This window comes from Dermacentor andersoni, chromosome 8 (genome assembly GCF_023375885.2).
Source record: "Dermacentor andersoni chromosome 8, qqDerAnde1_hic_scaffold, whole genome shotgun sequence".
NCBI classification, from domain to species: Eukaryota; Metazoa; Arthropoda; class Arachnida; order Ixodida; family Ixodidae; genus Dermacentor; species Dermacentor andersoni.
The window spans coordinates 150725450-150741470 of NC_092821.1; the positions used below are offsets into that span (position 1 = coordinate 150725450).

The 16021-nt window shown below is 46.1% G+C and overlaps 1 protein-coding gene across 1 annotated transcript; it reads right to left on the bottom strand.

The window, feature by feature from the left end:
- Positions 1 to 2626: 2626 nt before the first annotated feature.
- On the bottom strand, positions 2627 to 15211 carry LOC126525466 (uncharacterized). The gene is made up of 3 exons (XM_050173349.2): positions 14837 to 15211; positions 9313 to 9622; positions 2627 to 3972 (listed from the first exon to the last, which is right to left on the bottom strand). Exons 1-3 carry the CDS (start codon positions 14916 to 14918, stop codon positions 3687 to 3689), a joined length of 678 nt encoding a protein of 225 aa, XP_050029306.2. The 5' UTR covers positions 14919 to 15211; the 3' UTR covers positions 2627 to 3686.
- Positions 15212 to 16021: the final 810 nt, after the last annotated feature.

Genomic DNA, 16021 nt, shown 5'->3' on the forward strand with positions numbered 1-16021 from the left:
CAGTTTGCGAATTCAAACTCGTTTCATTCGTTTTCTTTCTGCTTATAGAATTTGAAACTTCATACCATGAGCTTCTTGAAATATTGCAAATCTCGTTTTTTTTTTTTTTGGTAAAGATATACGACGTTTAAATTGAAAATTCATTTCCTCGATATAAACTTTTTTGTTTGATATGCAACAAACCTTATCAAAATCGGTGAAGTGGTTGCTGAGAAAAACGATATCTCCGTTCCCATGTATTTAGATAGGAGCTCCCGAGCTAAAGCACCCTCTAAGGCACAAGTTTTATGCCAATTCAGGAATTTATCTATAGCATGGTTCACCAACAAGCCCAACCTTACACCTTTCTGAGTCTATATTGGCGATAAATTTATAGAAAAGGAATAGTAAAAGGAAATGATTTTGTTCGTAGAAGCTGTGACGGCCAAGGACAAGCAATATACAGGGGGCCCCAGCTAACTATAGCCAGAGTAAAAAAAATATACGACTACCACGTAGCTGGACAGAACCGTTGTTTGCCGTCGCTTGGAGATAAGTTATTTTTTTCATTCCGCCTAATTAGATAACTCGTATTAATTGATCAACTTATTAAATATTATAACTAGATGAAAAGTGTCAATGAGAACATTGTAGAGCAACATGAAAAACTCGCGATACAGCTTTTTGTTTCTCAATACGTGCTAAATAAAAGTGTTTTTCCGAACTTGAAAGAAGCCCACGAATACACGCAAAGTGCCTCGAGCGACCAGTCGCGCGGCAATCTTGCATGCATATGCGGGCATCTTTCACGCTCGGAAAAACACTTTTATGTAGCACGTATTGATGAACAGAAAGCTGTATCGGGAGTTTCTCACGTCGCTCTACAATTTTCTCAGTGACACTTTTCATCTAATTATTTTGTTTGAGAAGTTGATTTATTAATTAAGACTAATTACCTAATTAGACGGAATGAAAAAATAATTTGAGTATCTCCAAGCGACGGCGAACAACGGTTCTGTCCAGCTACGTGGCATTCGCACACTTTTAAACTCCGCCTAAAGTTAGCCAGGACACTGTGTATAACTATGTAGACGTTTACTGAACCCAACAAAGGCGGTAGAGTGACTCGAGTCTGCTTGTCGGGCTGAAGACCCGTCATCGGGTTCGTGCACACAGATGGTGGACGGGGCGCCAATGGGCCATCCCCCCCCCCCCCCCCCTCCTCGCTCCCTGGTTTTTCTGGGAAAGGGGCGCAAGTCGAGCGTGCATTCGTTAGTTCCATGTCCCTTGCTTTTGCCTTCTGCTGAGCAGGGCATTGCGCTGTCTGCCAGCTAGCTATGTTTCATTCATTCGGCACTGGTCAAAAGAATGCAGGCTTTTTTGTTTAAATGGGTTAGGATAGGGATAACTTTAATAAAGCGCCGGCAAACGACGGTTTAACGCGTCGTGACGCTGGCCAAGCATCGACCCGGGGTTATACCCTATTCTGTACAAGGCCAGTTGGGCCCGTTTGTAGTGGGTCATGAGGCTTGTGCTTTTCGAGCGCACCCCGGGCCTGCTGGACGGCCCATAGTTGTGAGTCCTTGTCTGCAGACTGCAGTGCACTTTGAAGTTCGGGCGGGTAAGTCCTGGAGGTATAGCTGCCGTCGGGAACCTGGCACAGACCCACATGATGTGCCATTGGTCCGCCGGACCCGCTGCACAAACACCGCACAGCCCACTCGGATAGAGCTCTGGGTGAAGCAGGTGCAGCATTGCGGGGGCGAGGAGTGACGCGGTCTGTATTTGCCTTAGGATTACGGCCTCCTCCCGATTGAGTGCCGGGTGGGGAGGCGGCATTGTCCGTCGAGCTAAGCGGTAACAAATGGGTCGTTTTAAACAGGATGTTTAAGTGCAGATTATTCATGTTTGGTAGCAACCCTTGTTTTAATGCCTATCCTTGAAAGCACAATGGAACATTATTGTCAATGTTATTTTTCATTTATAGGAAGCGTCATTGCGTCTATTTTAAGCGTCATTGTGCTAAGGATAGTTCTCAGAAGAAATTGCGCATTTATTACTGCGTGACAATGAACAGTTCGTGGATTTTCTTGTGCAAATAGAGAGAACCTTAATATCGTTTCTTTGCATTGCTTTATATTGTAGTTCCCGGAACATGGATGCAGAAAATCTAACGCCTAGCGCATTACAGTGTAGACTAGCAATGAGTGAGTATTGAATAAATTGGAAATATTATACGGTGGCTTCTCATTTTTGGCACAAAATTTGAGACATGTCCAATAAAGAGAGTGGATGATGGGAGGGAGGGGAGGGAGGGGAGGGGGAGGGCGCAATATATTTTGGCCCTTTTTATGAATCAATCCGCCCGCAAAAGGTGGGCTGACTTGCCCCACTCGCTTGGCAAAATGCATGTAAATGTGGTCGGGCTGGGTCAGCTTGACTTCTTATGACACACTTATTAGCCACCGACACATGCAGACACAAAACAGGAAGACGACATCGCCCCCCCCCCCCCCCACCCGATCGCACGCACGCACGCACGTCAATTTTCTGCTTCTAATTTCATGTAAACATGAAATTCACCTGGGAGCATGAAGTTCACGACCGCAAGTTTCTCTTCAACATCCTAAAGAGGAAGGACACGCGGTTCAACCTATAGACCTTTATTGAAACATTCTATATGCTGGACAAATTATATTAAACCCCCATGACAAGATATTCTCAGAAAATATAGTCCATAATGCTATCTAGACAATGAAATGAGTGTCAGTGCTGGCACATGCAGCTATCTGCCTTTTCAAACAAAACAATCAAGAAAAATAGCCATATGCAGTTCCTGAAATTATTTATGATATAGTATTACTTCAATCGGCACACGTATAACCAAACCGAACTGTCTGCTGTTTAGTTTGTGTACCATGTCTCTCTGTGACATTTTCCACTTTTTGCTACGGTTTCCTTCGCCGTCCATACATAAGTGGCAGAGTCAGGGTGACGAAAGCGGTTACTATAACGAGGTAATTTTGACGAATGAAGCAGCCCAACAACGGTTATATAAGCAAACAGAAATACTGTCAGGGGCGTCCCTTTCCCGTCCTATGTTACGTTGCTTGCCTGACGCGTTGCTATAGAGGCCATATATCTACAGTTTATCGGTGGCATTGACGGAGGGAAGAACTCGTCCGTGTAGTCTTCCTTGTTCTCACTGCTATACTTGCGCTGTTTAACACGATAACCCTTGCTGGTAGGTGCGACCAGCAAGTGTCGCATTTAGGGTGGCCGGTAACGGTACGCTAACGCGCATTAAAGGCACAAGAAGGCCGAACCACACTGACTGATGGCACTCACTGAATAAGTCACGGAATGTGGCGATGGCTGCTCAATGTCAGTTGTCTCATTTAAGAAAAAGAGAAAGGAGCATAAGAAGGCTGCACTGGAAGAAAAATTCATCCTTGCAACTTGCAGTCCTTTCTTGAAAGACCGCGACCCAACCCTTCGAATAGATCGCGAGCCCCACAAGTGACGATGTCGTCAGTGCCGTGGAGAAAGCGAGGTACTTTCTATGCCAAAATCACGCACGATATTCAAATGCATTTCAACAGACATTAAGCTGAAGGCAACAGAAAGTCGACAGAAACACAATAGAACTTATTCTAGAAGTTTTGTAAGGATTAGACAGGCAGGGACGTGCAGTGGCTGCCCGTCGGCTAGGCCAAGTTCTCGTCCAGGTAGCGCTGCAGGCCGTCTCGCAGGGGTTCCGACAGGAGCGCCCTCACTTGATCCGGGAAGCTCTTGAGCAGCAGGTTGGCCGCTGCCGACATGAGCTCGGCGAAAGGCCACGGCCCGCTCACCGTGACGTCGGCACCGCTCAGCTCGGTGACGCGCACGGCCGTCACGCGGATCGGGGACAGGGCACCGGCCACCTTGCGCGGCAGCAGCACCCCCGCCTTGAGCGACATGTGCCGCGCGAACACGGACGCTGACCCGCGAGAGCTGCGAGAGAGTCCCGCCCCACCCCCGTTGTTATTTTTCCCGCTCCACATTTTCAGGAACACGCGTGTGCAAGAACAACGCATACAATGCCCGACACACTTCCCAGAGGGCGACCAGGAGGACTGTCGACTGACTCCACCACCGACGCTGGCGCGAGCAGTTTCTTGACAACTTGAGAATGCTGGCGTTGAGTTTTGACCTTGTTGGTACGACATCTCTTCGCTGGTTTGCTCAGAAATTTGGGGCAGAGCGGACGCGCTTGCGTGTGTGTCTCGATTCATTTCCCTTTTGTCGCAAGTTTCTGCGCCAACCACTATAAACGATTCTGGACGCTCCTGTTGGCCCACTGGAGAGTGTCTAACGTGCATGAAAGCGCCGAGACAGTAGAGAGTTTTAGAATAGGGGCCAAAACGTTTTGGGGCCCCAAAGAAATAGCGTCGAAGCCACTGCGCATGCGCAAGACGCAAACTGCGTTTGGGTTTTGCGCTGGGAACGCTATTTCACCGATATAGCGGGAGCCGAAATAGCGTCCCCAAAAGCTTTGCGTCAGCAAACATGGCGGCACCCATCGAAGCGACGGCTCTAACCTAGCACTAAACTGGGTTCGATTCGTGGTAACGCGTGAAGTTCGCAAGCTAGGACAAGTGACTGCGGTTATCGCTTTTTCTCAACTAGCGTGTGTTATGAAGATTGATTCATTAGACGCCGCTGATTCCGAATTCAATTGCGGATTTTATGGCTCGTAGGCCTAACACGGCTAAGCTTGGCTGGGGAAGGCACGTAAAGATGGTTTGCTCAAAACTAAGCGCAACTAATTGTTTGCTGCTTACAGGATAACCTCTAAATTGTAATTAAACGCGAATACACGCAAGTCAAAATTACTATTGCTATCATAAAATGGTATATTTTACTTCATTATTTCTAATAGCTTTTCTTTGACGCCGTAGTGGCGCTGTCAGCGCAAGACGCTATCCGCAAACGTGGAACCTAATCTAAAAATCTTCACTCCTGCGTGCCCCAACGCTAACACCCGCAAAGCTCTTTGGGGCCCCAAACTATTGGGGCCCCTATTCTAAAACTCTCTAGTTGCCTTGAAGGCCAGGTGCATCCGAACTGTGGGCCGCGTAAGAAGCCTGGTTTCAGGTAGCGAAGATATGCAGAGCAGACTCCGCGCAAAATTCGACGCTTTAAATATGAGTGGATGCGTCACGAAAGTCTCGCAAATGTGTACACGTCTTTCATATACCAAAGCGGGAAAAAAAAGAACTCCGCTCTGCTATCGCTCGCCTCGGGAATGGTGGCTCCTCGGCATGGATGGATGGATGTTATGAGCGTCCCCTTTGGAACAGGGCGGCGGGTTGCGTCACCAAGCTCTTGCTATTATACTGCCTAATGTCCTACCTAGGTTAAAAAAAAAGAAATAAAGAAAAAAAAACAATATGAACTTCCACAACCAAATTTTCTGACCCCCTATTGTGAACTTTGCTTTTGCACGTCTCTATTTTTTGTCGTTTCCCTACTTTTCTTTCACCAATCTTCCAATCGCCTCTTACTAATCTCTGTGGAGGATTTATTTTTACCTTTCCCCTGCTCTCACTGAACCCAAGGGCTTCAAGGAGGACAGTGGTGCCTAAATCGACCGCTGGGTCTTCACATTCTAATAGAACATGCTCCATCGTTTCCTTAGCTTTACCGCAGCAAACACATGCTTCTTCTTCCATCTTACATCTCGCTTTAGAGGTGCGTGTTCTAAGGCATCCGGATCTCGCTTCGAAAAGTAATGAGCTGATTTCCGGGGTTACTGACTTCCGCGGTTAGGCGCCGCCCGCGGCTGCCAGCGGCGCGCTGACAAAGCTCGGAGGCAACGTGCGGTGACTTGCGTCGTTTCCGCTACCCACCGGGTGGTGCATCGTCTGCTCAGGTGCTACTTGTAAAGGCTGCTAATACGAAATCAGACAATTACTAGCCCTGCAGCTTTGCCAAGATTGCTTCAATAGTATGATACTACTAATTTATAGTATAAGAAGTCAACAAAGACACCAAGGACAACCTAGGGGAAATTACTCGTACTTACGAAGCGAATGAAATAAATGATAAATTAATAGAAATGAAAGGATATAAAAAAATAACTGGCTGCAGGTGGGATACGAACCCACGTCTTCGCATTACGCGTGCGATGCTCTTAGCCACTGAGCATCCGTTTTCCTATCCACTTTTGGGGTATTTATGTTTAACTACTAGAACTATAACTGGGATTGTTAGCCAGCGCCACCACTCACAAACGTAGGTGGCGGATGTGGACCATCCTTTCTTCCACAGGCGTCATGAGTACGTAATCTATTTGGGTGACGGCAACTGGTCAATAAACTCACACATGCTACTTGAAGGCATCAATGTTGCTGGTTCATTGATCAATGGTTTATTGATTCGCACTATTCTAATCCTTGATCTAAATTACTCGATGAAGTGCCCATAACTTCTACGAGGAATAAAAAATGCTTAATTGAATCACGCTAATTAACTTCCTAATTTATTACCTTACGCCAGGTATTTCAATCTACGAATTGGAGCTATAGGGAGTATACAGAGCCACAACCGCCAAAATGCAAAACAATATATTTAAATTCATAACGTCAGACGTAGGCATACCGCGGCATTAAGGTTTCGGTGCAAGATTTAAACAAAGAAGGGTAGGGGGGGACATTCGCGTTAATTTTCTTTTCTAATACTTGACCTATTACCCCGAAATAACAAAAACAGAGCTCTGAGATGTTACTTTTCCATTCCACAATAATTTACTGTTTATCTGTAGTGTCCATTTAAGTTTAAACATGATGCGTCGTTTACAAAAAAAAAAAAAAAAACGAGATAAATAAATAAATAAAACAGAAAGTGAGACGAATACAAACAAACAAACAAACAAACAAACAAACACCAACAACAAAAGCCCAGCTGTTTGTCTTCGAACAGAATCACTTCCAAAGTACTTGCGGGTTTCTGGTCTCTTCGCTAAACAGTAAACATGGTGGTTTATTATGTTTATACACTATCCGTAAAAAGGGTGTGGGAGAGAACATCATCGACGATAGGGGTGTGCGAAGAGTGATTTTTGAGACCGAATCGACTGGTGCCAGAAGCGTAGCGGATCGAACCGAAAATCGAATACTTTTCGAATAGTTTTGGAATAATGAACTTGTTTTCACCATCATTAGAAAACAAGGTTCACATCTTAGTATTATTCACATTAGCAAGTTTCTTTCATTACATTGGGCGTTACAAAGTATCGCTAATTAAAATCGCAAATGCAACCTTAGGAAGAAATATGCAGTTTGTTCGCGTACTCGGGGCTCTTCGGAGAGTGCAAATTTATAAACATGGGACCATATCAGCACAAAACACCAGTTCCGTGCATGAGGTCTAATGCTGTGCGTACGCAAAAAAGTGCAACATATACTCGAGCTTTAAGAATAACTAACACGGTGACTCATAGAGATTTAAAAAAAAAAAAAAACGTTGTTTATGAAGCGAGAAAGTAGTGCGCTTCAATAAAACTGAGTAGCGTAAGCATGAGCATGAATTGACGGTCGCGGTTCAGCCAGTAAAATATGGCTCCCTGAGCGACAGATGTGGCCTGCTCCATTTGGTAACTTCTCTTTTTATGTCTTCTGTATAATATGGCCGTGGGGACAAGCATCATCCTACTTTTGTTCCGTTGTTATGCTTGACTGAACACTGCTGACAATTATGAAGTATTTGAAGACTACTCAGAAATATTTGTGCTTACGAATAGCGACTATTCGATTCGAAGACCTAGTGGAATAGGGCAATGTTCGACTCGTTATTCGAAAGTTTCGAGTTTTCGCACACCTTTACCACACAAGAATGAAACGGACATCCATAAGAGTGTTTATGTGACTCTATAAGAAGGGCGTTCTTATACCCGCAAGCGTGCATGCTCGCTTTACTGTTAAAAGCTGAGTTACTGTTAGAAGCAACGAACTTGCTTTATCGCCAATAGACACGGACGCACGCGGCAGAGGACTCACGAACGGACTGCATTCACCGGATTCATTTCTATTACAACGGGCTCTGCTGTGCGTACTCCTGCAAATTCTTAGCGCTAGCTTCGCGCCAGTTGCCTCTTCTTGTGTGCGTGTCTGCCCGCCATGAACGACTACCCTGATTCTTAAGGACAGGTTCCAAGCGTAAGGAACGTTTTTGCTTTTGCTAAGATGCAAGATGCGATCTGATGCAATATTTCTCATGAAATGAAACAGCTTGACGGTCGCCAAACTTTTCTTTTAGGAATAAACGGACCATAAAAATGTATAAGCTTATAACTTTCCAGGTCCACTTACCTCGCCTGCTTCTATTGCAGCTTTCAGTTACAGCAGCCAAGTCACTTTATAAATAGTTTGCACCCTCGGGGCGTATGTTTGTCCCACAGCGAAAGGTGCAAGGCGATTCAACTTCCATTTGAAGTCGATCAAAGACAATGTCGCCCTCACCGAATCGGGGGAGAGAATGGGGCGGAGTCATTGCGCGCGGCGCTCTATCGTGTCGCCCATCGAGTGACGGGACCTATAGGCGAGGAGTTTTGGACTGGTTAAATTTTTGGACTGCACGATCTTCGGAGTTGGCCTACATTTTTATACTGCACTATCTTCGAAATAGGCCAATATTTTAACGTATGGTGACGTGTTCATTACATTTAAATAATTTCTTGGGTTTTACATGTCAAAACGATGGTCAGAATATGAGGCACGCCGTAATTGGAGAAAAGCGGCCGTGGCGTAATTATCACAGTATCAGGAGTCTGTGCTAGATGTCTTCCGTTCGAATACGGTGGTAGGACAATTTTGTTTATTTAAATATTTCATGATGATGATAACGATAATGATCAAGAACACTATGACGACCAGTGGCCCCGCGGGCACATACCCAGTAGCGCATATCGGCCCACATTATTAGACTGCGCTATATTCGGGATCGAAAAAGGCTATAAACATGCCTGACACAGAAAAGTAACTCGCTAAGAAAGGTCATATGTCTTGCTCGTGTCTCCTCTTTTGAAAGCTCTGCGCTCGCTGCGTCAAGAACGCTACGTTACGCTGATAACGTTACACGCCGTTCGTGACCTCGGAGTACCGGGCGCGCAGCGTTGTAGAAAGAAAAGGCACGCGAGACAGACGAGTTATCTTTGTGGTACAAACATACGCCCCAAAGAGTGTAAACTGAATTTGAGCCGATTGTTTGATTGACTGTTTCTGGAGTGTACAGCGATCGGCGCGCCCTTCGGAGAATAAGCGGCGATTAGTTGAGCACTAAATGCAGGCTCACCCGAGCGGCGTGTCGGTGGACGCCTCCCAGTCGTAGGCGAGCTCGCTGTTGTTGAGCGCCACGTGCACCGCGACGGCCATGCGCCGCGGGTCGCAGCGGAGCAGCATGGGCTCGCGCATGTGCACCGTGGCGGCGCCCCACAGCCGGCCCCGCAGCAGCCGGACCCCGCCGTGCTGGGGCCCGTCGCCCAGCACCAGCGGCTCGGTGGCCGACAGCAGCGGCCGGGACTCGTCCATCAGGGCGCGGACCACCGCGTTCACGAACCGCTCGCTGCCGCACAGGGCGTCCACCGTCCTGCGAACGCGCCGCTCTGGCCCCCGCGGCCGCGGTCAGACCGAGTGGCACTCTTGTCGCGCCCGCGAAGGAGCGGGGTATTTTCGAGGCGATTTAGGCGAATAACACAGACGGTGGGTCACTCAGAATATTCTTTTTTGAGGTGTGATCAGGTATCGCTAATTAGACAGGCACAGTCATGCCAAATTCTAAACGTGCTTTTTAGGGCGTAAGTTGTATACGAAAAGTTCGGTGCGCGCTAAGAAACGTGTGCGCAATGATCAGAAGTTGTTTCGAAGATGTCATTTCCTGCGTGTGTCTCTTTTTCTTTTTTTCGGTCTCTAAAGAACGACCGCGGAAATATGAAAAAAAGGAAGGAAAGGTTACGTCACTTCGCGCTTGCGAATCTGGATTGCGCGGCACTCAGCTGTAGACTAGTTTCGAAAGATCGAAGCACGCCTGCCTGTCGCAAAGGAAAAAAAAAAGCGATTGGTTACGTCGTTTAGCATAAACCAGGCAGCCATGTCAGCACCGCCAGCGTGAAGATGGAAATCCGCCACGGTCCTAAATAACAAACGATGTACCGGCGCTCGATGTATACTAGATCAAAACGCTCTCGCCGGTGCACTCGTAATCTCATTTCCTGCAAATACGTCCCACTTAACTGGTTGTTTACACCAACTGACTAAGTGGTTAAAACGATATTAATGTGTTCCACTTAGTGAAACTTATATGGAACGATACTTATATAGTCTTCGTTCTTTGGAAACATGATTGAGAGTGCTGCAAACTTAGACGCGAGAGCGAGCAGTGATGTTTTTTAAAAAATATATTTCGTGGACTTTCTTTAGAGCACGGGGAAATACCCGGAAAATACCCCTTATGTAATACCCCGCAAGGGGTTTTTAAGGCAATAAAATAAAAATCAAGAACCACGTAAAATATAACGTCATACATATAACTTCGCTGGATGTTTCTCAGCGCACACCCTACAACGTTCGCATCGACCTACAAAAGGAATCTTGAAGAATTTGCATGACTAAAGTTGAACTACAGCGTACATATCGCACTTCAAAAAATTGTCGGCTCTCTCGTAATCGAGAGTAGACGTAAGCATGGAATGGCAACTGGCAAGGCAGATTAGTTGGATGCGATAGTAGCCACAATCTTAAAATGGGTGTAGTGAACTTTCGCAACGGCACACCCCACCACACGTGCACTGGTCCATATGGACGCTGCCCAGCTAGAAGAAAACCGTCTGAAGGAGGCACGACCGAACGTCTCGGCAAACCTCGATTGTTGTTCCGTGATGTCGACGCAAGAGGTCACGTGTTGGGCCGCCACTGAGCAAAGTGCTGGCTTCACAGAGCATTCGCTTGCCAAGGCTGGCTGCATGATGTAATGCTCTCGCATAACTTTTTGCTCCCGCCATGAAGGCAAAGCAGCGCTTCCAGACGCGCCCGGCACCACGCCACACAGCAGCTCGGCGAGCGCAGTAGATCCGCAGCGAATTCCATTTCTCGGAACTGGAGTGTATGGTGCCCTGTATCTGCCTTTTGAACGTCGCTATTGAAACTGACAAATAAAACTTCAGCGTACTAGAAGTTACAGCTTTATATGCCCGCATAACGGCTCTGGCTTTTGGTTCAAGGTCACTTGAAGGTCACCGACAACGGGAGCTAAAAGCATTTCATGCTTAAAGATCTAGTGGGAACATGGGGAAGGCGGGAGAGGAAAATTCAAGACGATGAGCAAAACGAGAACAAGCTAAAAGCGGGAGCCAACGTTTCGACAAGTGGACTTCTCTTTTTCAAGGTGGCATATACTGCCTTCGGCATAGTATATATAGGTAGAATTCCTCTAAAGGGGAGAGGATGTAAGGCGGGTGGGAGACCAACGACCGAGGATGTGTTACCGGCGAGGCATGTAAAATTGAAAAGAAAGGGGTGCTATTTAACGTAGGTGAGGGAATGTGGGGTGGCGCCTTGTGTCAGCCGACCGTGCGTTTTTTCGTGGAAGGGGCCTGGACGAAGGGGGGAGGGGGAGGGGGTGAAGCGGGGTAAGGATTATCTGCTCTGCTGGACGTCAGTGTGAATAAAAGAAGCGGCAGAAAATGGTGCTCGTGGAAAAAAGTTACTGAAATAGATTCAATATGTAAACAACAGAAAAAAAAGAAAGAGATGACAGAAAAAAAGAAGAAAGGATAACACTAAGCAACCCAATGAAAAATAACTAAGTGCTCGTGCTAAGCAGGTGCTATTGCCTATAGCTTGAAATTTATCATAGCGAATAGATTCTTAGCTCCCTTTGAAACGTTTATTACCATTGGTTGCAATGTCTTGAACTTATGGATGAGCATGATTCTTTATTTTCTGTCTCGCGCAGAGAGGAAATTTGACTGTAGGATGTAGAGTTTAAGTTCATCACAGTTATGACTTCGTTGGTTGAAATGCTCGGCGACGGCTTTGGGAAGCTTTTTAGATGTGTCCGTGCGACGTCCGTTTAACCTGACGTTCATTGAGTGTCCCGTTTCACCGATATTGTTTCTTACCGAAGGAACATTCAAGCATATAATTGTAAATCACATCGGTAGTAGTGAAACTAAAGGTAGCTTCCAATTCGTGTGTATAACTATTTGCGGTGCTTTTAATTTTAATGTCACTTTGAAGGTGCCTGCACCCGGACCGACAGAATGCTTTTATTACGGGGGTATAGAAATTTTAAAGACGTTAGGGCACGCAAAAGTCGGCCAACATCATATGTTGGCCGACTTTTGCGTGCTCTAACGTCTTTAAAATTTCTGTTGCTGCGATAGGTCACCCTTGGTACCACCGCGAACGCTTTTCTCAGACGCTCGTTCCTTGATAATACTGGGTGGCATTTTCGTAGGACGTTTATGTTCGGGAGGGCATTAGACTATTTTGTTGTAAAGGCTGGTGGTCACTCAAATTCTGGTGTAGGCTGTTTCTTAGCTAATTGCGACTGCCTCTACAATCTTGACGCGACGTCATAAGCTATGTCGAGAGGAACTTGTGGATAGTTTGTTAAGAAAGTAACTGGAACGCCAATGCATTCCTCCGCAAAGTTCGAAAATTATTATCTCGAAACTGGTGTCATCCTGAGAACTAGGTCCAAGTGGATCGGCCTTGTGAACCCCGCGGCTAGAATTTGTAAATTGCAATGTGAGCCATAAGGTAATTAGTTTAAAATTTGATTAGTGCATGAATCTTTGTTGATTAGTTGATTATGCATTTCAATTTTTTTTGCGCAAGTAATGCCCGCCTCTTTGAGTAGACCAGCTGATGAACTAGAATTGTGCTTTCTGCCACAGGCAACCTTTAAAAAAAATTTGAAAGTGTTCACTGAAACACCCGGTACGTACGCCCGTTTCGGGGAGACGATGAACCGATCGATAATTTTTGTTATTCTTTCGCCATTTTTAGTCCTTAAGAAAAGAAAAGAAAGCTTTAGAAGTGCGGTTTAAACAAACTTGTAAATTTTTCCATTCCGCAAATTCTTTTTCAAGGCGCCTCTCTCTTGGACAGTGTCATAGGGATTCTTGCTCAGCCGTGGAGGAATTTCTCCTTGGTTCAAAGGCGATTATCTTGACGAATTCTTAGTTTGTTATGTTGCTTTCCGTTCCTTTGATTCTCCCACAAAATTTATATTGCGTACAGTAAATAACTAAAACATTCCTTTTTAATGCCATCCCACTTTTTGCCAATCCCCCATAGTAGGCATGCGCTATTTGTTGAGGAATACCAAGTCAAACGAAACATGGCTGCATATTTCTCTAGGCTAATTCTCATTTTAAAATATAATGTATGCTTAATAATTCCGTTGCAAACTTTTGCAAAATTGTCATTATGTTCTTGATCCCTCTAACAACGCGGTATCAAGGCGATGAAGTAGGGTGAGCCAATACACCGAGGAACAACCAACAACCTGGGGCTTGCGGGCCGGGACTTCTGAGCTGCGACTTCTATACATGTTCAGATTTAGCTCGGGGTCTCCTATCCAAATACATGGGAAAAGAGAAATCGTTTTTCTCAGAAACTACTGAACCTAATTTGATTAGGTTTGTTGCTTAAAAAAAAGTTTGAATATAGTGACTTGGAGGCGAGATGTTGGTTTAGACTGACAACCTTTTAAAATAAAAATTGTTGACAATTGCAAATTTTCAGAAAACGAAACTATGAAGTTTACAACTTTAATTCAGCAATAAAAAACGATATCACAAATCTGTAACGTGCACGTGACAGTACATCTAAAGCGGACAAAATTGGTACGTGTAATATACATGGCTCTCAAATACACCACTCATGGGAGTAGGACTTTTGCAGAAGCCTTGTAAACATCGCAGCAAATTCACGTAAGATATAGATGAATACACCAAATTTGTCCGCTTTATATGCTTTAACATATTCAGTTTGTAGAACTAGGATATCTGTCTTTGATGCAGAGGGACAAATGCGTAAACTTCGGGCTTCCATCTTTTTTAAACGCGGCAATAAAAAAATTGTAACACGTTCCGCACGCTAAATCAGAACTCTGTTCCCTAGAATCCATAGAATTTAATTTTATCTCTTAAATGCCTCAAATTTCGTTCATATTGGTCGGGACATTGCCCTGTAAAAGTATTTCTGCATTTTAAATGTATTTCAATAGCCCCCCCAGCGCGCTGCCACTTGGGTGTCCTGGAGATTCCGCGCCACCTGTTTCATTATAATCTAACGTACTCTCCCGCGGCCTTCGTGTGCCGATATTATTTTTAATTTTCGCACGCTCTCACAGGACCAACCCACGCTAGGAACAAAGCAGCTTGCTTCGACCGAGGGCCAACTAGAGGACAGGCAAGGCGGTATGCATGCTCAGCCTTGCCCGACTGCCGGCAGAATAACCCCTTCTTAGATTACAGGCGAACTAACGAAAAACGAGGATTGTAATCGTGGAGGAGGGAATACAGCGTTGTAGCATATATGCGAAACTAAAGTGTCAATTTGGGATGCATAGGCATTATAATTAAACTCTAGTAACAAATAAAAACATATGAATTCCCGAAGAGAACAATCATTTTCTTCATGCGCAGAATATGACAACAGTTGTAATCATTGGCAGTATATTGTCACTACTCGACAGCGCACTGTAACGCACAAAGTTCGAGTGAGTGATGTGCTGTAAACAACAGAAAAAGAAAAGGGGAAAAATAGAAGGGAACGTGCATGCAGCCCTTAAGTTCGTCAAGTCCCACCTGGCATCCTCTGCAGTCCATAGATTTCTGCAGCCGTGGCGACGGCTGCCATGAATGCCATCACTGTCACCAGCGGTGCCATTGCGGGGTCGAAGGCGTGCGTGTAAATGGCGAGACGAAGGGACTCGAACTATGCAGCGCCGCCCCGCGCAATCTCGTCGCCGCTCTGCGTGCTCCGCAGCGCCATCAGTAGTCGGGCAGACGCGCACCTGACTGCGCGTTTTCGCAAGAAAATCCAGCCAGGGCAGCGAAGGCGTGGTTTTGTTGACGGCGCCCGACGGCTGATCATTCCAAACTTGTGAAACACGGATTTGCAAGCCACACCTGCAAGTCTAGCAGCGGAGAATGCAGCAAGCAAAACTACGCCTAGCGTGAACTCACACAGGGACCGTACTTACTATGGAGGCATGCCTCGAACACAGCATTGCTTCGCAAGGGCTTTGGCGGCACCGTGTCGGATCGGTGAACGTGCGGATTACGGTCCTTCATCGTGCCGCACCTCGGCGAGCGTAGCTGTCAGTCGGTGCACGGGGACAACAGGCGAGGGCATTGTCGCAGTCGTCGTTGAACAGATCGCCGTCTTCGTGTGCCGGGTGCCGTCTATCCCTTTCGTCCCGGCCGACCTCAACTCCCCGACCGAAGCCCACGTTCTCTTGAACATGTCGACGATGATGATGTCCATGGTTATTTCTCCTGGAACGAGGGACGGCTACACAGTGCCCGAAACTGCCGAGATAACGAGAAACAAAACCTGAGGTGTACACAACGGAACAAAGTCGATCACGCACAGGGCATAGCGGTAGGCATGCACATAGGTGCTGCTTACGTTCATGTGTCGGTCGACCACTGCTGGAAGTCTTTGCTTTGTGGTCGACACCGCGTCGGATTCTTAGCTAGTTCTTCGCTCACCTGTTGGCGGTGATCCATGCTACTCCTAGATAGATGGGTGATATGATCACCCACTTTGAGACGGGGTAGTGGCGGATGCTACCAAGCTCGTTAATTTATCATTTATTCTGCGCTTATATTATCAGTCCTTACGACCAGTGCCTGGTGGTAGCAAACCATCTTAGCTCATTAGAGTTCATTGCTACTTAAAATATTATGTCTTCTCATTTTGTTTGTCCCCTTCCCTCATGCCACCACTACTAAAACCGCGTATTTTATTATTCTCCACAGCAGATT

Bases quoted from the DNA above. Each gene is read 5' to 3' on its own strand.
- LOC126525466 (XM_050173349.2), bottom strand. From the start codon at position 14,918: ATGGCACCGCTGGTGACAGTGATGGCATTCATGGCAGCCGTCGCCACG. The intron at 9,623-14,836 runs GTGGGACTTGAC...CGCGGGGGCCAG, and splicing joins TGGACTGCAGAGGATGCCAG to AGCGGCGCGTTCGCAGGACG. The intron at 3,973-9,312 runs GTGAGCCTGCAT...ACTCTCTCGCAG, and splicing joins TCCACCGACACGCCGCTCGG to CTCTCGCGGGTCAGCGTCCG.